General features: G+C 40.9%; 1 protein-coding gene across 2 annotated transcripts; it reads left to right on the plus strand.

Annotated features, from left to right (window-relative positions):
- Positions 1–1,973: 1,973 nt before the first annotated feature.
- Positions 1,974–25,798, plus strand: ZBTB43 (zinc finger and BTB domain containing 43). 2 transcript variants are annotated; one of them, XM_024762656.1, is made up of 3 exons: positions 1,974–2,109; positions 5,796–5,919; positions 20,681–25,798. In XM_024762656.1, exon 3 carries the CDS (start codon positions 20,704–20,706, stop codon positions 22,105–22,107), a length of 1,404 nt encoding a protein of 467 aa, XP_024618424.1. In that variant the 5' UTR covers positions 1,974–2,109; positions 5,796–5,919; positions 20,681–20,703; the 3' UTR covers positions 22,108–25,798. The 2 variants fall into 2 exon arrangements, with proteins under 2 accessions (XP_024618424.1, XP_024618425.1); XM_024762657.1 differs by lacking the exon at positions 5,796–5,919.
- Positions 25,799–25,804: the final 6 nt, after the last annotated feature.

Genomic DNA, 25,804 nt, shown 5'->3' on the forward strand with positions numbered 1-25,804 from the left:
TTCGGTAGTTGTGGCATGCAGGCTCACTAGTTGCGGCGCATGGGCTTAGTTGCTCTGCAGCATGTGGGATCTTCCTGGACCAGGGCTTGATCCCATGTCCCCTGCATTGGCAGGCAGATTCTTAACCACTGCGCCACCAGGGAACTCCCCGTCTGCTTTGAAAATCATCTCATGCTTTGGTGTTCTGCAGTTTCACCAGACTGAATCTAGGTTTTTTTTCCCCCCTATCCTGCTTGGTATTCACTGTGTTTCCTGAGGATGCTTATCTTTCATTGAATCTGGAAAATTCTCAGCCATCATTATTTGACAATTGCCTGGCTCATATATACTTTATTATCTTCTAACATAACTGATAAGCATGTGATAGACATCACTTTTTTTCATTTCCTTGTCTCTGGGATGCTTTTGGGTAATTTTCTTCAAATCTATTTTTTAGATCACTAATTTCTCTTCAGCTGTATCTGTTATTTAACCTTTCCAATGAGCTATACACTTAAAATGTATCTGACTCTGCCACTTGTCTTCTCAGTTCATGGGTTTCTGTTTTTTGATTGTGGGTTCATATTCATTTGGAAGCCTATCCGTGGGAATTCTTTGAGACCTGGGTTGACAGTGAGTTCTTCTCAAGAGGACTTTGCTTTGGCCAAGTACCATAGGTACTATCTACCCAGATCTATTTTAAATTCAAATGTTCAGCTTGTGGGCTTTTGGACCATGCAAATAGTGTGGTCATGTGATGGCCAGATTTTGGCCATGCATCCACTAGGAAAATGTTTTACCTTTCCACCCAGAACCAAGCAGAGTCAACTTTCCTTGCTGCCTGCCTCTGCAGGGCAGTATTTTGTTTTTTCTCTAGTCTATCCTTCCCCCAAAATATATTCCTTCTTGGGTTCCCAACCTGATGCTCCAATTTGGCTGTCATCCTGCCTGGACCCACGTAGATGCCCCCATAGCTGGTAGTAGCATTATTGTTAACCTTCCTTCAGAGATGATTTTCAAAATATTTGTCAGTATGGCATATGCACCAAGCCAATCAGAAAAGATACAGACTGTACCTGTGCATAACTTCTGAACATTAATTCTAACTTCCTAGGCTTATGTTTCTGCTCCCTTTCTGGCCTGAGATGATTTTCCTGACTTTCTCGCAAGGTTATCTATACATTTAAAAAGTGTATTTTCAATACTTCTCCTAGCAATTTTATATATTTTGTTGCCGTTATATTTGGAGATATGTAGTCTATAATACTGCTAGAAATAAAGTCCAAGTAAGTTTATTAGGCTCATGCAACAAACATCCAGGAGTAAGCAGTCCAAAGCTGAGACTGTAGCTTAACGTCATTTGAGACCTAGGTTCTCTCAATCTTTCTGCTTTGCAGGCCATGGCAAAGCACTTAAGGAGCACACTCAACTAGAAATCCTAGTGGACTCCGTAAAAACAAAAACAAAATAAGCAAACAAGAACTTTTCCAGAAGCCCCACTCAATGACTTCTATAATACGTAATATGGGATAGAAGTTGGTCACATGCCTATGCCTAGTCCAACTACTGACTAATGAGAATGAGTTTACCCCGAAGAGTCTGGACCAATTATGTCATTCCCTCCAGTTGGGGTGGAGCTTCTCCTAGGGGTTCCCGGCACAGTGCTTGCCACACAGAGGGCACTGGTCCTTTCGTTGAACACTTACTGAGCATCCACTACGAGCCAAAGGCTCTGTGGAGGCACAAAAGGATTTGACACAATCTCTGCTAGACAAACTGAGATAGGTCAAAGGGTTTAGGACTCGGTATCCGCTCAATTCTCAGCGGTGGCCGAACAGCCCCTAATGCAGATTGACCTGCTCCACGTTATACTGCGCAGCCGCCGGCTCTCTCTGAGCACGCTCCTGACGCCCCGCCCCATACGCGAGTCCCGTATGCGCACATCGCTTTCTCTCTGACGCACCCCCGGAAGCACTGGCAGTTTTGGTGGGGGCTGGACCGGGAAGCGTTTCCGGGGGCGGGAGGCGCAGGCTGAGGCGGTTGCGGCGGCGACGGCTTGAACGGGCCTGGCGCCGGTGGCGGCGGAAACTATCCCGGCGGTGGGCTATGTGAGCGTCGAGGCCTTGGCAGGTATGTCGGAGTCTGGACAACGGGTAGCAAGGGGGCAGGAAGGGAAACCGGAGAGGTATAAGGGCTTCTCTGCAGGTCGCGGCGCGCGCACCGCTGGCACCGCCAGGCCCATTACGCCGACCGGGATGCTGAAGCCACGCGCGGGCCGTTGGAGTCCCGGCACCCCGGGTTCGACACCTACTGTCTCCGGCCAGCATGGCGCGCGTACAGCGACCCGAAGGCCCCTGAGGCAGCATTTCGCCCAAGGTCACCCCGCGGCGGCGGACCTCAGCGGGCCAGAGCGCTTAGAGATCCTGCCCCCCCGTCAGTCCGCCCGCCGGCCTTTCGGGGGCGCCGGGTAGGCGCGGCTTGGCGGCCTCGGAATCGAGTCAAGGCCGGGAGAAAGACTACACCGGGACTTCGCTGATACCTGCCTCTGTTTACCTCTGTGTTTCACCTTTTTTGTTGTCTGTGTCACCTGTGGTCACCTGCCCTTTTTGCCTCTCAACTCGGCTCCTGTCAACTTCGTATTTCTCTCCACTTTGGCTCTCTCGAACCCATCTCTGAGTATCTGGACCCTGTCTTTATTTCTGTTTCCATCTTGCTTCTGTGTCACCTGACCCTGTGTTTCCCTTTTAGTCCTTAACTTTCATTCATGGCCTGCCTGTCGCTCCAGCTCTTTGCCCATCTGTGTTTCTCTCTCTCTCTGCCAATCGTGTGTCCTTCTGTCTTGTTTTTGCCTCTCCTAACTGGGTTTTTCTGGGCGAGCCTGCCCTGACCTCTGAGCCATGGAAGGTGACTCATGACCCTGTGAAGCTTCCTGCACGGGTGACAATGTCAGCGACTAGACTGCCGTCTGACCTCAACTCTGACAGGTGTCGCCCAACCTAAGTGTCAGGGTGCAGGAGCTCCTGGAGGACAGAGAAGGCCATCTCAGGGCCAAAGTAACTGGATGAATCCTTGCTTTTTCTTACCGTGGTTTTTCAGGCCTGCCCAGCTCCCTACTTCCCTTGCTCCATCCACATGGCCTCCAGGGTTCTAAAGAGCCTGCTTTCTGAGTTACAGCTGCTTAACCAGGCCTGTCTCCAGGCTAGGGAAGGGTCTGAGATCCTCTGCCCCTTGGGGCTCATGGAACAGTAGCAGAATTTCTGGGAGAGCTGTATGCTTAGTTCAGAGATTGTGTCACTGTGTACAGTTAAATTATGAGACACATAATAATTTGGGGTTCTTCATTCTTTGCTTTACAAAAGTATTCACCGGAGAAATAAGCCAGGCACAAAAGAACAAATATTGTATGAGTCCACTTATATGAGGTATCTAAAATAGGCAAATTCATGGAGACAGAAAGTGGAGTATAGTTTACCAAGGGCTGAGTGGGAGGAGGGAGTGGAGAGTTTAATGGATACAGAGTTTTAGTTTGGGACTATGAAAAAGTTCTGCAAATGGATAATGGTGATGGTTCCACAACAACATGAATGTACTTAATGCCACTAATTGTACACTTTAAATGGTTAAAATGGTAAATTTCCTGTTAGGTATATTTTTACCAAAAAAAATTGCTAAGTGTAGATTCCTGGAACTAACAAGCGCTATGAAAAATGTGACTTTAAAAATTCATTCTGTAGCTTTTAGGAACATTTAGTTGAACTTACGTTTCTTGATGCCTGCTCTCCATAGCCAAGGTCCTTAGAAAAGGAGTTTGGTTGAAAGAATTTAGTTAAAAATTTCTACTTGTAGCAGGTTCCCACCCTGGCTGTCCCTCCATATTCATTGGATTCAGTGCAGGAATCTGTTACACAAGCAGAAAATTTGAGGAAGATTTTAACTTTTCACATGAAGAAAACTCTTAGGGTTGGAAAAATAGTCTTTTTATTATAATAATGAAAAATTGTGTTATTTTCTTGTGTGTTTTCTGATGGGGGAGGCCTTTGTTTTATGTTCTCTCATCTAAGTTATCGGTTTGTTTGTAAGCCAGTTTATCAAGGTTTCTTATAAGGTTTCTTGTAGCAGCTGAATTACTACCATATTGAATCCTAGATACCATCGATTATTTTATGTACCACCAAAGGAAGAGAAAACACTGCCAGTTAAGCTATTACATATGCTTCTTTACATTTTTTTTTTTTTTTTTTTTTTGCGGTACACGGGCCTCTCACTGTTGTGGCCTCTCCCGCTGCGGAGGCTCCGGACGCACAGGCTCAGCGGTCATGGCTCACGGGCCCAACCGCTCCGCGGCATGTGGGATCCTCCCGGACCGGGGCACGAACCCGCGTCCCCTGCATCGGCAGGCGGACTCTCAACCAGTGCGCCACCAGGGAAGCCCGCTTCTTTACATTTTTAAACTTATTTAGGCTTTATTTTTTTTTGGTTGTGCCGGGTCTTAGTTGGGGTGGGTGGGCTCCTTAGTTGCAGCATGTGAACTCTCAGCCACGGCATGCACGTGGGATCTAGTTCCCCCACCAAGGATTGAACCCAGGCCCCCTGCATTGGGAGCGCAGAGTCCAAATCACTGCACCACCAGGGAAGTCCCTAGACATTTAAAAATGATACTCTAGTGTATGTGTAAAAAGAAGAAAAGTGAAATAAATTGGTTAAAGTGTTCATTAACCTTCCTACTTTTGAATACTTTTCAATTCAGAGTTGCATCCGTGCTTTTCCACAGTGTCATCTTTTGTGCCATCAGAAATGTTATGAGGCTCTCAGGAATGCTCTATCATTGTCTTAGGCAGAGACAACTGTTATAACTTCCACCTGGACATCACATCTTGATTTCAGAAATTTAAAAATGTGAAAAAAATGTGCCTCTTATAATCAGTTGAATATAGTTCTATATTATTTTCATGAACTTTTCCTTTTTACCTTATTTATGTTTGCAATTAGAATAGAAAGAGATTTTTGTCTTATTTGTAACATACTGAGGAAAAAACTTTTATTTTGTTGGTATGTAGAACATACATACGGGCAAGTGCTGTTTCTTCCTTCTGCTTTCTTGATTGAGGTTCTTGTCCGGAATTCTAATGAATATGAGGGTGCAGTTAAAAACATTTCCTTGGCTTTATTGTAAGGTAATGGCAGGATGACTGATAAGTGGGGGAGTTAGTGGTTAGAACAATAACTTCTCTTTTGAATCTCAAAGAATTTACCACAATGGACCATTTGCCCTGATGTTTTTAAATAAACATTCAGCTGTGGCAGGAATCAAACTTCACAAAGTAGGTAGCTTGTTTTTTAAAAACCCTAAAATAGGTTTTACTAAGTTCTTTGGCTACAGTGTTCCAATTAGAAAATATAGGGGTATTGATTGATAATGGTCTGGAGGCCAAAAACACTTTTGCAAAGGATAGTTTAATTCTGCAAAATTACATAGGTATCGACCAGTGTTGGTTTCCTATTTTTGACAGATGTACCATGGTAATACAAGATGTTAACATTAAAGGAAAACTGGCTGACAGTCATCTGGGAACTCGACATTTTTTGCAACTTTTATGTAAAACTAAAATTATCCTGTAATTAAAAGTTTATTTAAAAAATACAAAGGCAGAAGCTAAGAAGGTGCAGAAACAAAGCTAATATAACCAAAAAATATCAATCGTGATTAATTTTCTTTCTGCTACTCACCCACAAGTATAGTATTTATTAGCAAAGCACTGGTACACAGTGAATAGCATCAGCATCTCTTACATTTTCAACGTGATTTTTCTTTTCAGAAATCAATGTGATTTTAATTTGAAACAAAACTAAGAAATGGGTTCCTCTTCCTCGTTCATTCATACTGCTTTTTGATGGTCATGGCATAAGGAACTTTATCCCAGGAATACAACTTTGCATTAGGTAAGCTATAAACTTGCTGAAAGTTCAGTGTTTTAAATTATTTGCTAAAATGCTTTCTTTTTCAGTAGAAATAACAATGCAGTTGTGTTTCATTGCCCTAGGCCGGAAAGGTTCTCTTACTTCTCTTCTGAGGAGTATATATTGCACTTTTTTTTTTTTTTTTTTTTTTTTGCGGCACGCGGGCCTCTCACTGTTGTGGCCTCTCCCGTTGCGGAGCGCAGGCTCCGGACGCGCAGGCTCAGCGGCCGTGGCTCACAGGCCGAGGCGCTTCGCGGCACGTGGGATCTTCCCGGACCGGGGCACGAACCCGCGTCCCCTGCATCGGCAGGCGGACTCTCAGCCACTGCGCCACCAGGGAAGCCCGATATTGCACATTTTAAGGCCAATCACTGCCATACTTTGTACTGTTAGAGCATTTAAATTCCAAGAAATTTTCTGCTAAGTGACGGTTTTTTTTTAACTTAGAAAAATATTAGATTTGGAATTACGCTTCTGTTTAAATCCTGACATACCACTTCTGAGATATGTGGCCTTGGACAGATCTTTTAACCTTCTTGAGCTTTAGTAGCGGCACGCGGGCCTCTCACTGTTGTGGCCTCTCCCGTTGCGGAGCGCAGGCTCCGGACGCGCAGGCTCAGCGGCCGTGGCTCACGGGCCGAGGCGCTTCGCGGCACATGGCATCTTCCCGGACCGGGGCACGAACCCGCATCCCCTGCATCGGCAGGCGGACTCTCAGCCACTGCGCCACCAGGGAAGCCCGATATTGCACATTTTAAGGCCAATCACTGCCATACTTTGTACTGTTAGAGCATTTAAATTCCAAGAAATTTTCTGCTAAGTGACGGTTTTTTTTTAACTTAGAAAAATATTAGATTTGGAATTACGCTTCTGTTTAAATCCTGACATACCACTTCTGAGATATGTGGCCTTGGACAGATCTTTTAACCTTCTTGAGCTTTAGTTTAACTCGTGAGTGTGATGATACAGGGGTATTGCCAGACCCAAGTTTACATAGTCTGCTTTGTGAACTGTAAAGCATTTGACTTAAGTATTTTTGTACGCATGGGGTGTTGGTATTATTGTACATTTGTGCCAGTCTACAGATTTACTAAAGTAATACTTACTGTGTTACAATGTGCTCGCTACAGTAAGCATGCAAATTAACCATGTGCCGTGATTAAGAAATCTCTGGAGGGCTTCAAGAAAAGTCACTCATGGGTTGGCTTCCCTATTATATTGTTGTCCTCTGTGTTTTTAGGATATGTAATTGGTATTTAAATAGTGTATAAAACTTGACATACAATTCCTCAGCTGAATAATAAATACAGGCTGCTTTTAAACTTGTCAGAGTTGGAAGGGATCTTGGAGGTCATCTAGTTCAGTGATTCTTTTTATTATTATTATTAATTTATTTTATTTTGGCTGCGTTGGTTCTTTGTTTCTGCGCACGGGCTTTTCTCTAGTTGCGGCGAGTGGGGCTACTCTTCATTGCGGTGTGCGGGCTTCTCATTGCAGTGGCTTCTCTTGTTGCTGAGCGCAGGGTCTAGGCACGTGGGCTTCAGTAGTTGTGGCATGCAGGCTCAGTAGTTGTGGTGCACCGGCTTAGTTGCTCCGCGGCATGTGGGATCTTCCCAGACGAGGGCTCAAACCCGTGTCCCCTGAATTGGCAGGTAGATTCTTAGCCACTGCACCACCAGGGAAGCCCTCGTTCAGTGATTCTTTAATATTTACCCTTTGTCCTCTGCTTTAAAAAAAAGCCAGATAATCTTAGTGAACAATGGAAGGAGTTAGCTGGGATTGGTATGTTTGTTTTAGAACTGTTACTATTGGATTTTTTTTTTTTAACTTTGCAAGGTGACATATAAAATTGCTAGTACTTCATTAAGTCTGAAGATGGTGAATAATTTGCTCTGGAGTTTATGAATGTGTTGTACATTGTAGATTGTTTCAGGTATTTATTTGTGAAAATACTCATCTTTACCTTCCATACTGTCTCATCTCTCAGACTGTATTGGGCCTGAGCAAGTGTTTTGAATTTAAATTCCAGGTTCACTGCTTACTGGTTATATGACCTTAGGCAAGTAGTTTAGCCTCTTTGTCTATTTCTTATTCTATACAATAGGAATAAAAAATATCTATCGAGTGGGTTGTTATGAGGATTAAATGAGAATACAAAAAGTGCTTTGCACAGTCTTTTACAATACATGCGTTAAATACGTGGTAGTAGATGCTGTTACCTCTCCTACTAATTATGACATTTTCCTAGTTACCCAGTTGGGATTGGTAACTACTTTACCTTGCATCCCTCTGTTTTTTAAAACTGCTTTATTGAGACATAATTCATAGGTAGTTAAGAGGGTTTTTTTTAGTATATTTAATGGGTTGTATACCCATCACCGCAACTTAATTTTAGAATTTTTGTCTCCCCTTTAAAAAAAAAACCAATTTGCAGTCACTCCTCGCCCTGTAGTTCCTTGCAGCCGCTGATTTACTTTTTGTCTCTGGATTTCCCTCTTCTGGGCATTTCATATAAATGAAATCACACAAGATTTAGCCTTTTGTGTCTAACTTCTTTCATTTGGCACAGTGTTTCAAGGCTCAGCCATGTTGTATCTATCAATACTTCATTCTATCAATAACTTCATAGTTATTGATCTGTTAGATTTCTATATACCACATTCTGTTTATCCAGTCATCAGTTGAGGACATTTGAGTTGGTTCCACTTTTTGGCCATTATGTATAATGCTGTTATAGACATTCATGGATAAGTTTTCTGTGGACATTATATGTTTTCATTTCTCTTGGGTATATACCTAAGAGTAGAATTGTTGAGTTACGTGATAACTCTGTTTAACTTTTTGAGGAGCTGCCAAACTGTTTTCCAAAGTGGCTGCCCCATTTTACGTTCCCACCAGCAGTGTATAAGGGTTCTAATCCTTCCATATCCTCTCCAGCACTTGTTAGTGTCTGTCTTATTTATCATAGCCATCCAAGTGGGTGAAAAGTGATGTCTCATTGTAGTTTCAATTTGCATTTCCCTAATGAATAATGATATTGAACGTCTTTTGTATGCTCTTTTGTATATCTTCTTTGGGGAAATGTCTATTCAAATCCTTTACCCATTTTTCAATTGGGTAGTCTTTTTATTATTGAATTTTAAGAGTTCTTTATGTATTCTGGATACAAGTTACTTATCAATTATATGATTTGAATATATTTTCTCCCATGTTGTAGGTTATCTTTTCATTTTCTTTTTCAATAGATCTTTATTGGAGTATAATTTCTTCACAATACTGTGTTAGTTTCTGTTGTACACCAAAGTGAATCAGCCATATGCATGCATACATGCCCATTATCCCCTCCCTCTTGAGCCTCCCTCCCGTCCTCCCCATCCCACCCCTCTAGGTCATCGCAGAGCACCGAGCTGATCTCCCTGTGCTATGCTGCTGCTTCCCACTAGCTAATTATTTTACATTCGGTAGTCTTTTCATTTTCTTGATAGTATTATGTGTACCTTGGGCTACTCTTGCATCTTCCTGCCTACCCAGTCAGTCAGTCCCATCAATTCTGTTTTCCATACCCACTGTTACTTTCATTGCCTCGAACCTGGAGCATATTTACTGAAATCTTAGAATTGACCTTTGTTTCAGACTTGCTCCTGCTTTAAGACCATCAACATATTATCCTTTCTGAACATATTTCACAGCATGTCACACAGAAGTTTTCAGTGCTGCCTCCAGTGCCCACATTTAAAGCTCAAACTCAGCCTTCAGCAGGATAGTACCAGTCATTCCTTCCAGATTTATCTCTCACCACTCCCTGTCACTTGTAGAAGGAAGCACAGGTAATGATGTACGTGCCACTAGCAGTGGTCTTGAATGGAAAAGAGCTTTTGAGAGGACCTTCTGGTGGTAATTTTATCATAAAATAGGATCTTGCCCTCAGTGTGATGGTACCAGTAACTCAATTTTTTCAGTGTGTCACACTCATAATACACTCAACCTACAAGAGATTAAAATAAACCAGAATGCCATGTGGTTTATAATGTTTCTTTCTGTGTTAATAAGTGAGATAGGCTTACAGTTTTTTCTTTGTTGTCCAGTTTTGATAGCATGGTTTTATAAAAAATAATTAGCAAATTTTCTCCTATCTTTGTTCCCTTTCTCCCTTCTTCCCCCTCTGAAACAGTTTATATAGTATAAGAATTAGTTTCAAAGAATTTTCCCGTTGTGCTTTGGGCAGTCATTTGATTATGTTTTATCATTTCTCCATAGTTATTGATCTGTTAGATTTCTATATTTTTCTTTTTTTTTTTTTATATTTTTCTATAAAGTTTTTATCAATGAGACTTTAAAATTTATTAGGGGAAAATTGTTTTCTATTTTAAAGTTTCTATCATGTGATTATATTTCATTTCTTATTCCTAATTTTGTGAATTTGACATTTCTAGATTTATTATTGTGTGATCACTTGTAATCAAATGAGCTCATGTATGCATTTCTGCTTTGGGGGATTTATTGATGCTCTCTGTGGCCACTTATGATCATTTATGTAAATGTCCTATGGAAACTGAAAAAGAAGATGTATTATTTGTAGGATACAGAGGTTGTATGTTTCAGTTAAATTAGCATTATTAATGATAATCAGTCTAAACCTCTAGATCCAAATTATCTTTTGCCTTATTGATTTATTAAAGATTAAAAGAGGGACATTTATATTTCTTACTATAATTGTGTTTCTGTCACTGTTGTGTTTTTTTTTTTTTGAAAACTGTACTACGTTTACACATAGAAGTTCTCAAGTTAACCCTCATGTGAATTATAGAATTCATCAATTATCAATAAACTTTCACCTCATTTGATGCTTTTTTTTTAAAGATTTATTTATTTATTTATTTTTGGCTGCGTTGGTTCTTTGTTGCTGTGCGCGGGCTCTTTCTAAGTTGCGGTGAGCAGGGGCCACTCCTCGTTGTACTGCGTGGGCTTCTCGTTGCGGTGGCTTCTCTCTGTTGCTGAGCACGGGGACTACGTGCGTGGGCTTCAGTAGCTGTGGTTTGCGTGGGCTTCAGTAGCTGTGGTTCACGGGCTCTAGAGTGCAGGCTCAATAGTTGTGGCGCACGGTCTTAGTTGCCCCGTGGCATGTGGGATCTTCCCGGACCAGGATTCAAACCTGTGTCCCCTGCGCTGGCAGGTGGATTCCTAACCACTGAGCCACCAGGGAAGCCCCTCATTTGATGCTTTTTACATTGAATTTACTTTGATATTAATATTGTTGTCTGAAATTTTTTTGTTTTCATATACCTGTTCTTTTTACTTTTGACCTTTTTTGTGATGGATTCTATTCACTTTCCTATATCTAAAAAAGTACTTCACCTTCATTTTGAAAGATATTTTGATTGGGTATAGAATTCTAGGTTGACAGTTTTTTCTTTCAGCACTTTAAAGATGTCTACTGTCTTGCATTGTCTCCTTTCTTCTGGCTGGCATTGTTTCTGACAAGAATCTTGCAACCTTTCTTACCTTTGGTCCTCTGTACACAATGAATCCTTTTTCTCTGGCTGCTTTTAAGATTTTCTCTTCGTTACTAGTTTTCAGTGATTTGATTATGATATGCCTTGGTATATAGTTTTCTTCATACTTCTTGTGCTTGGGGTTTGTCAAGCTTCTTGGATCTGTGGCTTTATAGTTTTTATCAACTTTAGGAAGATTTTGGCTGTTATTCAAATAAATTTTGGGCTTTATACCCTCCCACTCCTTCAGAGACTCCAATTTTGTGCCTTTAAGTTGTCCCACAGCTCACTGATACTGTTTCCCCCCTTCCTGTTTTTTTTTTTTTTCAGCTTTTTTCTATTTTAGGTTGTTTGTGTTGCTGTGTTTTCAAGTTCACTAATCTTTTCTTCATGTTAATTCTTTTGTTATTCTCATCCAGTGTTTGTCTGTAGAAGTTCAATTTGGGTTTTTTTGTTTTCCTGTCTACCTACTATGCTTAATTTTCCTCTATTTTCTTGAACACATGGGATGTAGAATTTTCTACCATTTGTATAAGTTTGTCATTTCTGGTTCTGTTTCTGTTGATCAGTTTTTTCTTTTTTCTCTCTCCTTAATATGGGTTATATTTTCTTGCTTCTTTGCATCCCAGGTGATTTTTTTTTTTTTTAATTGAATGCCAGACATGAATTTTACCTTGTTGGGTTCTGGATTTTTTATATTATGTAAATATCCTTAAGCTTTGTTCTGGAACACAATTAAGTTATTTGGAAATATTTTAATCCTTTTGAGGCTTTTTAAAAATTTTATTTTTAGTTGCGTTGGGTCTTCATTGCTGTGCACAGGCTTTCTCTAGTTGTGGAGAGTGGGGGCTACTCTTCGTTGCAGTGTGCGGGCTTCTCATTGTGGTGGCTTCTCTTGTTGTGCAGCACAGGCTCTAGGCACGTGGGCTTCAGTAGTTGTGGCTCACGGGCTCTAGAGCTCAGGCTCAGTAGTTGTGGCACATGGGCTTAGTTGCTCCGCGGCATGTGTGAGGCTTGTTTTTAAGCTTTGTTTAATGGGACCAGAACCGCATTTTGTCTAGGGCTAATTTGTCCCCACTGCTGAGGCACGACTCTTCTGAATACTCAAGGCTTTACACTCAGGCAAGTTTTCTTCTATTAAATATTTTATTTGATTATTCCTTCTACTCCATTCGTTTTGTTATTTCTTCAAGGGCGCTAATTAGCCATATGTTGGATCTCTATTCTCTGTTCTGTTCTGTTATCTTCTCCCTTGCTGTTTTCACATTTTTATCATTCTCCTGCGTAAAATTTCCTCAAAGTGCCTTCCCCATCATTGATTCCATTTTCTATAGTTGCAATTCTTCTCCTTATTGCCTGTTTAAATTTTTGCTCTATTTTAGTTTCCTTACATGTTGTCTTTAATTCAGTTGGCTCTTTTTTTCATATCATTCTACTGTTTTGTCTTATCTTCCTTAAACTTCATTCATGGGGACTGCGTTTTCATGTTTGTGGAAATCAGTTTAAAAATGCTATCTAAACTGTACTCTTTGTTTACACTTTACTATTTTCTTGGTTATTGTAGAATCTATTTACAGACCCCATTTATTTACAGAATAAAACTATGTTGGGAAACATTTTGTTCAGGTCTGAAAATTTCCTCCTTTTTGGGAAGATTATTTTGGGGTCCTTCACTGTATACCTGAATGCTGTTATAATCAACTCTTAGCTCTTTTGCTGGAGGATGGGCTGACTGTATGGACACCAGGGTTAGCTTGAGTAGAATGGCTGGGGCTGGAGGCTAGGTCTGAGGCACTGTTAAGAGAGTTTGAGCACTTCCTTCTGTGTCGGTGAAATTGTTTTACCAGGGGCCTATTTTTGTCTCTTGGGCCCTTGGCTGGCAAAGGATGGGCTATGTTTTTGCCTCCTTCCTGGAGCTACCCTCTCATGTCAAGTCTTTAAAAATTTTCTGCTGAGGCAGTGTGCAGCCTTTGGTATCCCAATGCAGACATCTCTGAATGTTGCCAATATGCAAGACCTTTCCTGTAGTCTGCCTTGGCTTTTTAGCTGCAGGCCTTCCAGATGAACAGGTATCTGTTGGTCCTCTGTCAGGATTACTGCTACCAGAATTGCCTGGTTGCTAAACCAGGTGGAATTGCCAGGTCAGTGTCTCCCTTTATCCTGGCCCCAGCTCCACTATATCCTTAATTAAAATTTGTTGCATATAGATAACTCTGATCCCAACTTTTCAGACTAGCTTTTCTGTATTTCTTAGATTTTTTGGTTAGGATTAGTAGATGGGAAGAATTATATGCTGCTCTCAAGTCTTCCTCTTAACCTGGTGACACCAAAATTTATAGTGACAGGATGTATAACTTTAGAGTTATACCAGGTTCCCGCCTCTGAATTCCTCTTGGATTTGTAATTCTTTTGTGGTACTTTTATCAGGCTTTGCATTGAATAACAGGGTTGTATGCGTGTTTTTTATCTCCCTACCAGATTATAAACTCTGGACAGTGACATTCCTTCATCATCTTAGAAATCTCCCACGGTACTTTGCATATAGTGTTTTATGTTGTGGGGTTTTAAAAAAATTTTTTTAGTGAGTTAATTACTTTTATGAAACTCTTTAACAATTGAAATGGCAACTGTACTATTAATATAGGTCACAACTGCCTGTGAGTTTGTAAATATTGCTTATATAGCAGGAAAACCTGTACGAGAGGGGGAATGTGTAGAAATGCCACATTCACTCAAATTTAAGGGTAGAGGTCAGATACTTGCTAAATTACAAAGACTGTTAACCACCTTGACACAGTTAACTTAAAAGTAAAGTTACATGACTTTTTTTCCAGTTTTTTTTTTTTTTTTTATGTGTGGTAAAAAATAAATATCATTCAGGGGGCTTCCCTGGTGGCGCAGTGGTTGAGAATCTGCTTGCCAATGCAGGGGACACGGGTTCGAACCCTGGCCTGGGAGGATCCCACATACCGTGGAGCAACTAGGCTCGTGAGCCACAACTACTGAGCCTGCGCGTCTGGAGCCTGTGCTCCACAACAAGAGAGGCTGCGATGGTGAGAGGCCAGCGCACCGCCATGAAGAGTGGCCCCCACTTGCCACAACTAGAGAAGGCCCTCGCACAGAAACGAAGACCCAACACAGCAAAAATAAAATAAATTAATTAATAAACTCCTACCCCCAACATCTAAAATAATAATAATAATAAATATCATTCAATTTGCCACTTTAACCATTTTCAGGTGTACAATTTAGTGACATTAATTATACCCCAGTGTTGTGCAATCAGCACCACTTTCTAGTTCCAAAATATTTTCATCACCCTAAATAGAAACTCTATCCATTAAGCAATAACTCCCCATTTCTCACTCACCTGAGCCCCTGGTAACCTCTAATCTACTTTCTCTGAATTTGCCTATTCTAGATATTTCACATAAGTAGAATTATACATTTGTACTTTGCGTCTGGCTTACATAAATGTTTAGCATGTTGTTTTAGTGTAACGTTTTCAGTGTTCATCCATGTTGCAGCATATATCAGAACTTCATTCCTTTCTGTTTGTGCTCTCGATATGTCTTTTCAGTATAATTGATTTATAATATTGTTAAAGTCCTCTATTTCCTTATAGATCTTCTGTCCTATTTTTCTATCCATTATTGAAAGTGAGGTAATGAAGTCTCCACCTGTTTTGTAGATGTGTATGTTTCTCTCTTCAATTCTGTTAATATATATTTCTTTTGTTAGGTGCATATATGTTTTGTTTTAAATTTTTATTTATTTATTTATGGCTGTGTTGGGTCCTTGTTGCTGCGCGTGGGCTTTCTCTAGTTGTAGCGAGTGGGGGCTGCTGTTCATTGCGGTGCGTGGGCTTCTCATTGCGGTGGTTTCTCTTGTTGTGGAGCATGGGCTCTAGGCGCGCAGGCTCAGTAGTTGTGACGCACCAGCTTAGTTGCTCAGTGGGATCTTCCCGGAACAGGGATTGAACCTGTGTCCCCTGCATTGGCAGGCAGATTCTTATACACTGCCACCAGGGAAGCCCTAGGTACATATATGTTTTTAACTGTCATGTATTCTTGATGGAGTGATCCTTTTTGACTTAAAATCTATTTTGTCTGATAATAATATAGTCACCACACCGCTCTTTCTGTTTCTCTTTGCATGACATACCTTTTCCATTATTTTACTTTCAACATCTTTGTGCCTTTGTATCTAAAGTGAGTCTCTTATAGACAACATATAGATAAACCATGTTTTTTAATCCATTCTGCCAGTCTCTTGCCTTTTAATTGGAGAGCTAATCCGTTTACATTTGAAGTAATTTACTGATAAAGGAGGATTTATTTCTACCATTTATTTCTAGCTATCTTCTGTGTATCTTACATGTTTTTTGTTCCTCAACTCCTCCCTTACTGCTTTTTAATTTAGATTTTTGTTTTGTTTTTGTATACAGTTTTGATTCCCTTCTTTCCTTTTAATGTATATTTTTAGTTATTTTCCTAGTAGTTACCTTGAGGTTTACAATTAACATCTTAAACTTAGCTAGTTTCAATAGTATATGAACACTGTGCTCCTCTACATCTCCATCCCTCCCTCTTCATTATTGTTATTGTCACTGATTACATCTTAATACATTGTGTGCCTAATAACATAGATTTATAATTATTGTTTTATTCATTTGCCTTTTAAATCATTCAGGAAAAAAAGAGGAGTTGTAAACCAAAGGTATAATATCAGCTCTTACATTTACCTATGTTGTTACCTTTACCAGTAGTCTTTATTCCTTCATATGGCTTTGAATCACTATCTAGTTTTCTTTTGTTTGTTTGTTCGTTTTGCGGGACGCGGGCCTCTCACTGTTGTGGCCTCTCCCGTTGTGGAGCACAGGCTCCAGACGCGCAGGCTCAGCAGCCATGGCTCACAGGCCCAGCCGCTCCGAACCTGTGTCCCCTGCATCGGCAGGCGGACTCAACCACTGCGCCACCAGGGAAGCCCTCTAGTGTTCTTTTATCTCAGCCTGAAGGACACCTTTATCATTTCTTGTAGAGGAAACCTATTAGTAACAAACACCCTTAGCTTTTGTTTATATCTGGGAATGTCTTAATTTCTCCTTCATTCTTGAAAGGATAGTTTTGCGGGTGTAGAATTCCTGGTTGACAGATCCTTATCCTAGCACTTTAAATATGTCGTGCACTGCCTTCTGAGTGCTGTGGTTTCTGATGAGCAGTTAGCTGTTGGTCTTACTGAGGATCCCTTTTGTGTGATGAGTGGCTTCTTTCTTGCTGCTTTCAAGATTCTCCATTGTCTTTGGCTTTCCACTATTTGACTTAACAGTGTATCTCATGTGGATCTCTTTAATTTTATCTCCTTGGAGTTAAGCTTCTTGGATGTGTGAGGTTTATGTCTTTCATCAAATTCAGGTTGTTTTCAATCATTATGTCATTTAATATCTTTTCTATTCTTTTTTCTCCTTCTGAGACTCTGATTTGCATGTTGGTATAGTTGGTTTTCCATAGGTACTTCAGATTGTGTTTCTTTTTCTTCATTCCTAATACTCCTCAGACTGGATATTTCAATTGCTTTACATTTGAGTTTGATGAATTTTTTTCCTTTTGCCTGCTTAAATCTGCCATTGGACTCCTTATTATGAATTTTTAATTTCAACTTGTATTTGTTTCCTTGGTCTGCCATAATAAAATACCACAGGCTAGGTGACCTAAGCAACAAAAGTTTATTTTTTCAGAATTTTAGAGGCTAGAAGTCTGAGATCAAAATGTTGGCAGATTTGGTTCCTCCTGAGGCCTTTCTCTTTGGCTTGCAGGTGCCAACTTTTCACTGTGTCTTCACATTGCACGCATGCCTGATGTCTCTCTGTCCAAATTTTATTTCTTATAAGAATACCAGTCAGCTTGGATTAGGTCCCAACCTAACAACCTCGTTTTAATTTAATTACCTTTTTAAAGGCCCTAAATCCAAATATAGTCACATTCTGGAGTACTGGGGATTAGGGCTTTAACATAGGAATTTTGGAAGGATACAACTCAGCCCATAATACAGCTCTTACACTTTTCAGCTCCAGAATTTCTATTTGGTTACATTTTATAATTTCTGTCTCTTTATCGCCATTGTTCTCCTGATTTTCTTTAGTTCCTTGTCCATAGTTTTCTTTAACAATTTGAGCATATCCAAGACAGTTGACTTTAACAGCTTTGACTAGCACTTAACAATGTCTGGAATTCTTCAAGGATAGTTTCTAATTCTTTTTTTCCTGTGAATGTACCGTATTTTCCTTTTTCTTTGTATACTTAGTAATTTTTGGTTCAGAACTGGATATTTTTAGTATTCTAATGTGGTAGCTCTTGGAATCAGATTCTTCCCCTCCTAGGGGATTTTTTTTTTGTTTCTTGTTGATGGCTGCAGTTGTCTATATGGTGATTTTTTTCTAAACTGTTTTGCAAAGTCTGTATTCCTTGTTGCATGTAGTCACGGAAGTTTCTGTTGCTTTATCTATGGGATAGGCTGTGTCCTGACAGAGATTTCCTTAAATATTTGGGCCCAAAGAATGGGGAGTGGTGTTTGTATTTTAAAATCTTCCGATGGATGCTACTGGGAAAACCACTGCAGCCTGAGGGGGCCAAGAAAAAGCTTGTGTGGGTTGGCCAGACTGGCCAAGATGCAAAACCCCAAATTTTTGGACAGTGTTGTTCTTGCCACCCTGGCATCAGCCAAGCACTCTTGGAAATTGGGCCACTGTCCTACAAATTGTGGCAGAGCTGAGGAATGGGGATTATTGCTGGTGTGCAGCATGCTGCGCTCTTAACGAGGTTTAGCAGCTTCTTCTTTCATCAGGCATTGCATTGGTTGCTGTAAGTGTCTGATCAGATTCCAGAGTTCAGAAATGGTTTATTCTGATCATTTTAACAGTTTACTAGCTGTTTTAGTGGAGGGATTGACACCTAAAGCTTCCTACTCCACCATTTTCTCTAACATCGCTTATGGCGTTTATTTTTATAGAACTGTTTTTAAAAGCCTTATCTCGGTCACATAAAATTCCACAACAGATATTTGAAATCTTGAGGAAAAGATGAGTTATTCAGTAAATAGTGTAGGAAAAACAGGCTTGCCATTTTGGAGGGGAAAGGAAAAACTGGATCCTAACCTTCTCCTTATACCAAAGTAAACTCTTTTTTTTTTTTTTTTTCTTTTTTTTTTGTGGTACGCGGGCCTCTCACTGCTGTGGCCTCTCCCGTTGCGGAGCACAGGCTCCGGATGCGCAGGCTCAGCGGCCATGGCTCACGGACCCAGCCGCTCCGCGGCATGTGGGATCCTCCCGGACTGGGGCACGAACCCGTGTCCCCTGCATCGGCAGGCGGACTCTCAACCACTGCGCCACCAGGGAAGCCCTGGGTAGGAATTTTTAAAGGATGTATATGATTTATTCTGATATATGTGCAGAGAAGTTTCTAGAATATACAGGAGTTTGTTAATGGTGATTTCCTTCCGGGGGAGGTGGGGGACTAGGAATAAATGATGGAGAGATTTTTTTTTTTTGACATCTTTTTTGTAAATTTTTTTATGCGTGTGTTTTATTCCCCCCTTCCTTTTTTCAAATAGCTAAGATCAAAATTCTTTACTGATGAAATAAGAGAGTCCAGATGTAGTTCTCAGAATTCTAGTCTATATACATTTATGTAGTTAACTTTTCCTTTTGAAATTACAAATACCTAAATAATTTATTTCCTGGTCTTATTTTTTTGTTTGTTTTAAATTATTATGAAATGTTTTAAGAGCTATAAACCATAAATTAATACTTCATTCTAAAAACACTGCCTTACCTCTTAAAATTATTAATGACTAATCTGGTATTTTAGCATCTTCTTAGAAGAGGCAGTGATGTGATAGGAAAAATAGCATAGGCTTTGGAGTCACGGAGACCTAGACTTCAAATTCCAGCGTAATAAAAACTAGCTTTTATTTTAGCCTTAGGAAAGTGACTTGAAATAGTGAACTTAAGAATGTCAGTCCTCTACGTTTGCAGGGTCGTTACAAAGATTAGGTGAAAAAAGATATATAGTTCCTGGTATTGGGTTGGCCAAAAATTTCCATGTTACAGAGAAACCCAAACAAACTTCGGCCAACCCAATATATAGTAATTACTCAGGAAACATTAGTTTCTTCTCTTGGCATCTCTCCCTGTCTCTGAAAGATAACTTTCAACCTTTGTTGGGTTATCTGCTTCTTTTATCTCATACTTAGAAAATCTGGTATTTAGCAATGTTTAGATATGGTATTAGACCTAGGTGACAAATAGCACCAATAAATCTTTTTTGAGTTTTCTGGTTTGTTTTAATTTACTATGGAATTATGGGGCCTGAGCATGCTGCAGAGTTCATCTCGTTGATCACTCTTGTTAGGAATTGTCTCTAATGCTTGACTCATCCCACAAAATATATTTACAGTAATGCCACAGGCAATCCCTTATTCTTTGTTATAACTTTATTTTCAGATTGAGTTCATTCAGTAACAGGGACGGTATTTACTATCCTCTTTGTTCTATAACTTTTTAAACAATTTGGAGATCACCCGATAGAATACCTTGCCTTGCCATTTCGTTCTGCTTCACATTATGAGAAGCTCTTAAAGGGCTTAAATGCTGACAGCAACTAGAGAAACCCATATTGTTTGGGACCTAGGCGAGTTCACCCCTGTGGTGCTGAAGGACCAAAGGCCTGACTGTTCTGGCCCCATCTCTTCAGCCCCCTGACCCCTTAGTGGGTTCTAGCCTGGTGGTTTCCTTTCAGTTCCTTGAAGTTACCATGATCATTTCTGCCTGAGAGCCTTCACATGTGCTTTTCCTTTTTTCCACAATTCCTTCCTCACCCCAACTTGTCAAATATGGGTTGAACCTGAGGCCTCTTAAAAATTCTGTCGTTTGGAACAGGTATTGTGTTTGTTTTGACTAGAAATATTTACTTTGTTTTACTTGAGATTTATATAGCTTACAAATATCTCTGGATTCTATTTTCCCACTCATAGACACAGGCGGTATCAAGAGTTAATACCATAAAGAATGGTGGCTCGTTCCTTCTTTTGGCACACTCGCACCTGCAAGCCTTGCTCTGGGGAATGAATGCTCCACCCACCATGCCCACAGGCCAGGGGACTTTATGGAACTGTGGAACTTGTCTTAGTTTTCTTAGTGATCAATAAGTTTCTCTTTGGGCTGGAATTAGTACTAATTTTTCTTTCTCTTGTAGCACCAAACAAGATTTGTGATGAAATGGAGCCTGGAACAAACTCTTTTCGAGTAGAATTTCCTGATTTTTCCAGCACCATTCTGCAGAAACTGAACCAGCAGCGCCAGCAAGGACAATTATGTGATGTCTCCATTGTTGTCCAAGGCCACATTTTCCGAGCACACAAAGCCGTTCTTGCTGCCAGTTCACCCTACTTTTGTGACCAGGTACTCCTAAAAAACAGCAGGAGGATTGTTTTGCCTGATGTGATGAACCCCAGGGTGTTTGAGAACATTCTCCTATCAAGTTACACGGGACGTCTAGTAATGCCTGCTCCAGAAATTGTTAGTTACTTAACAGCTGCAAGCTTCCTCCAGATGTGGCATGTGGTAGACAAATGCACTGAGGTTTTAGAAGGAAACCCTACAGTCCTTTGTCAGAAGCTAAATCATGGCAGTGACCACCAGTCTCCCAGCAGCAGTAGTTACAATGGCCTGGTAGAGAGCTTTGAGTTGGGCTCAGGGGGCCATACGGATTTCCCCAAAGCCCAGGAACTGAGGGATGGAGAGAATGAAGAGGAGAGCACCAAAGACGAGCTGTCATCTCAGCTCACCGAGCATGAATACCTTCCTAGCAACTCGTCCACAGAGCATGACCGGCTAAGCACTGAGATGGCGAGCCAGGATGGGGAGGAGGGGGCCAGCGACAGTGCCGAATTCCACTACACCCGGCCCATGTACAGCAAGCCCAGCATAATGGCTCACAAACGCTGGATCCATGTGAAGCCCGAGCGCTTTGAGCAAGCGTGCGAGGGCATGGATGTGCATGCATCCTACGATGAGCACCAGGTCACAGAGTCCATCAACACCATGCAGACAGAGCACTCGGTCCAGCCCTCGGGAGTAGAGGAAGACTTTCACATCGGGGAAAAGAAAGTGGAAGCAGAGTTTGATGAACAGGCTGATGAAAGCAATTATGACGAGCAGGTGGATTTCTATGGCTCTTCCATGGAAGAGTTTTCTGGAGAGAGGTCGGATGGGAATCTCATTGGGCACAGACAGGAGGCTGCCCTAGCAACAGGCTACAGTGAGAATATTGAAATGGTAACAGGGATTAAAGAAGAAGCTTCCCACCTAGGATTCTCAGCCACCGACAAGCTGTATCCTTGTCAGTGTGGGAAAAGTTTCACTCACAAGAGTCAGAGAGATCGACACATGAGCATGCACCTTGGTCTTCGGCCTTATGGCTGTGGTGTCTGTGGTAAGAAATTCAAAATGAAGCATCATCTCGTGGGCCACATGAAAATTCACACAGGCATAAAGCCATATGAGTGTAATATCTGTGCAAAGAGATTTATGTGGAGGGACAGTTTCCACAGGCATGTGACTTCTTGTACCAAGTCCTACGAAGCTGCAAAGGCTGAGCAGAATACGACTGAGGCTAACTAAAAACAGGGTCTGGCCCTTGAGTGGCAGGCACAAAAATAAACTATGGTAATTATGCAAATCTGGGCACAGATGATGCGTGCTACTTGCTATTATGAGAGAAGCTTAAAAAAAAGGAAGATATTTCTGAAAGACCAGCTCTAAGTAGGCCAATTAAAAAATCTTAATTCTTCAAATTTGTATGTTCCAGGCCTGGAGTGGGTAATGGGGATAAGTTACCCCACCTCACACCTGGCAAGGTAAACCTTCAGGCCCATTGTGAATGAGGCAGGTGGACTTGGTGATAGAGACACCTGCACTTGGAATTGGACTCCAGCCCACCAGTTCCATTTCAGGTGGCAGCAGTTTTTGATCACTCATTATTACAAGGTCATATTGGAATTTTATTTTGCTCTTACTATAGATACTTAGGTAATGTGGGTTTGTTTTGGTAGCTGCTTCACTGAATGAAATGCTACTTATGTAATAACTACAGATAATGTGGTTCCTAGGGTACTACGTTGATTAACAGAGCTCTCTTACCTGGGTTTATTCTTTCTAAAGGGTATTTTAACCAAAACTATGGAGATACTAAGAGGGTGACATTCTAAGTAAGAAACAAATAACTTATGGTACAAGCTTCAAATTCTGTAAGATGCCACTGTCACAATGTGTTTCAGACTCTTGATAAGTCAGAGTTTTATATTTTAGTACTAACATTTAGTTTAAACAACTGTTTGTAATTGTAATTCTCTAGGGTGCCAGACATAGGTATTTCTAACTGGTTTGCTGTCCCAGATCCTGTTTAATTGTAGCATCCACACAGTGGGATCTGCTCTGTGGCTAGTAGACATCTAGCCTGCTTTGACTCTCTGACCACGGTACCATTGGCTGCTCCAGCCGATTCACTCTGTCTTAGATTACGGTGCTTCCTGAAGAGGTCAGTCAATGACCACAGTTACTGGGAAGGAGCCAGAAGTCACGGCTGAGAGTTACCTGTGAACTTCAGGAGCTAATAGAGTGCTACAGTGACACTCCAACTGTCAGACTGAGAGTAGCCAAGTAGCAGAATTTTGAGTGTCAGGTTATACTTGGGTGGGGCAAGTTGTGGGGTACAATTACCCAAGAAAAGAGGAGTCTTGAAAATACACTGGTGGGGGAGATACTCGTAGAGGGGTACACTGAGCTAATCCTCCTGGCTCTTTAGGAGTGCTGGAATGTGTTTTAAAAGGCAGAAAGAAAGAGTCCTAATTTTAGGAAGTAGTCCACAGATTCATGCTCTCATATTATAGATAAAGCTGCGTAAGTTTACAAGTCCACATAGCTATATCTACCAAAAAAAAACAAGAAAAGCAGCTATTCTGAGACCTTTTCTGAGGATCTCTCAGAGGTTTTAGGTTAAAAAAGCATGTTCAGGATGTTTTAAGCTGTGTAACATACCTGAAGTTGTCACCAGGGTAGGGACAGGGTGCTACTGTTATGTTAACTTTTCCATAAACTTACCGGCTTATTATTTCTTAGTGGAAACTTTTTTTCCTTAAAATAAAAATAACTTTTCTTGGATTTGGGGTGAAGTTTTGTTCTAAAAGTTTGGCTTTGCTCTAAAGTGAGAGACTTTGCTGGCAATGGCCTCTGATCCTCAAGCTCCTACCATCAAGGCATTTAGTTGTTAAACGTTGTTTGGAAAGGGGAAAGAAAGACTTACTTACCAGTTAACTCTTGTAATCGAGGTTACAAAACAGGGATGTATTCATTAACACTGTATCATTCTCGATATATAAAAAGCACTTTGTATTTAAAACTTTATTAAAATATATATATATATATTGATTTTTTAACCTAGAAACTAGATATTACCTCTTGGTTGTTTGCCACGTTAATATCTTCTTCTCTTAGTGTTGAAACTTCACCAGTTGACAGTCATCTCTGTGTACCTAACAGAGAATACAGAAGTGACTTACAATCAAGCTCAGTTGCTCCTTCTCTTTTTCTCACGTTAGAAGCAGTGGGTTTTAGGTAGGATCCTAGCCTTTATATGTGAGGAGAAATTGTTGTATTACTCCTACTAATTTCAGTACTAAGGCAGTGAAGTCATTTTGTTCTGCCAAAAGCTGATCACCCTCTCCCATGGTTATCAGCAAACCATTTTCTGCCTCTTTGGAAGGTTTGATGTGCTGGTTTCTATTAAAGATTCTATTCAAATGAATGTTGGGACACTTGGGAAGAAGAGCCTGAGAGGTAAAATAAAAATATTCTGGAAAAATCATGGTCCTTCAATTATGTTGAGATCAGCACAGCACCCCGTCATGAGTAATGGTGAGGAAGAGCTCTTGTTCAGCCAGGACTACTGGGCAGCTCTTCGGTGGTAGTTTTGGAAGCAGTCAGTTGTGCTGGGACTTATTTAATGTGTTATGAAGAGAGGGATATCTTTTATTGAACTCCTTATATGTACATCAGCTACTAAATGTAGAATATAAAATGTAAGTTCCTCACATCTGCAGTTTTAAGCTTTTTATGATAGTGGGGTTTTTGTAAAAATTAGAGTTGCTAATCAGGTCAGCCAGAGCCTGTGAGGTGGCTGGGCATCTGAAGTGCTGGCCGTGTTCAGAGAGACGGGGGGAAGGGCATTGCCTTAGTTTGGATGTTAAAAGTGAATGTTTATAAACTTTGCTTTTAGGATTAGGAGATCATACTGTATTACTACCTTTTTTTTTTTTTTCCTGCCCACCCTGAGTTGGATAGATAGTCTCTCTCCTTACCCTCAGTACAGCTTTAGAAAATCTTTATCCTTCCCATTGAGTTTGGATAGCAGGGGGTTAACATTTCCAAACAGTCTTTCAGGGATCTTGTCAATGGCCTACAACCAAGGTATTTGTCCCCTACTTTGAGTCTGAACTGTGGTTTTTCTCCATTCCCAGTGGGACGGGGCTTCAAGGCACCACCAGTGGTATTTAATATTAGTACTTATGCTATGCCTTTAATTTTAGAAACACACATTGCAATAATCCACTTGGTAAAGTAGGTATCACCGTCTAACTGAGGAAGGACTACGATAGCCTTTCCTCAACTGTGGAGGGTTGTCCTCTGGCACTCTCGGACCCCAGCCTGTTGATTCTGATTTCTAGATCTCACATTCCTCCAGTCTCTTCTTTTGGCCACTACTTTCAAAGAGTCTGCCCAAAAGGGTCTCCTCCGTTCTAGTGGGCATTTGCTGAACTAAATTGACCCTAAGCTGACTTCTAGCTGTTTGGGAAAGCTGCTTAGTCTCAGTGGTCTTCCCACGGAGGCACACACCTCCTCAAGCTGCTGTAGAAGTGAAGTTGGGGCAGAGCAGAAGCAACAACACTGTGCTTTCCCTGAGGAAGAGGATTTGCTGCAGCCCCCTGGGGGAGGGTGGAGAGGATGCCATCCCACCAAAGCCAGGTGTTTGCTTTTATAAGGTCTCCGATAATTAGGAATACTGAAAACCAAGCAACATATATCCGCGGCCTCACCCCCAGCCGTCTGTGCCACACTAATTTTGTGATTTAGGTTGCTTTCATGGGTGACTAACTTTATTCAGTGAAACCAGGGTGTGTGTTTGTTTGGGTTTTTTCTTTGCTACTTGTGTGTTTAAAGGTACATGTTTCTTATTTCAAATCTCTACTGATAGTGCCCTATGGGAAGATGCTGGAACACATTTTGCAAATGTGACTTTTTTTTTTTTTTTTTTTTTTGTTTT

Source organism: Neophocaena asiaeorientalis, unplaced genomic scaffold, assembly GCF_003031525.2.
Source record: "Neophocaena asiaeorientalis asiaeorientalis breed wild unplaced genomic scaffold, Neophocaena_asiaeorientalis_V1.1 scaffold78, whole genome shotgun sequence".
Classification (NCBI taxonomy): domain Eukaryota; kingdom Metazoa; phylum Chordata; class Mammalia; order Artiodactyla; family Phocoenidae; genus Neophocaena; species Neophocaena asiaeorientalis.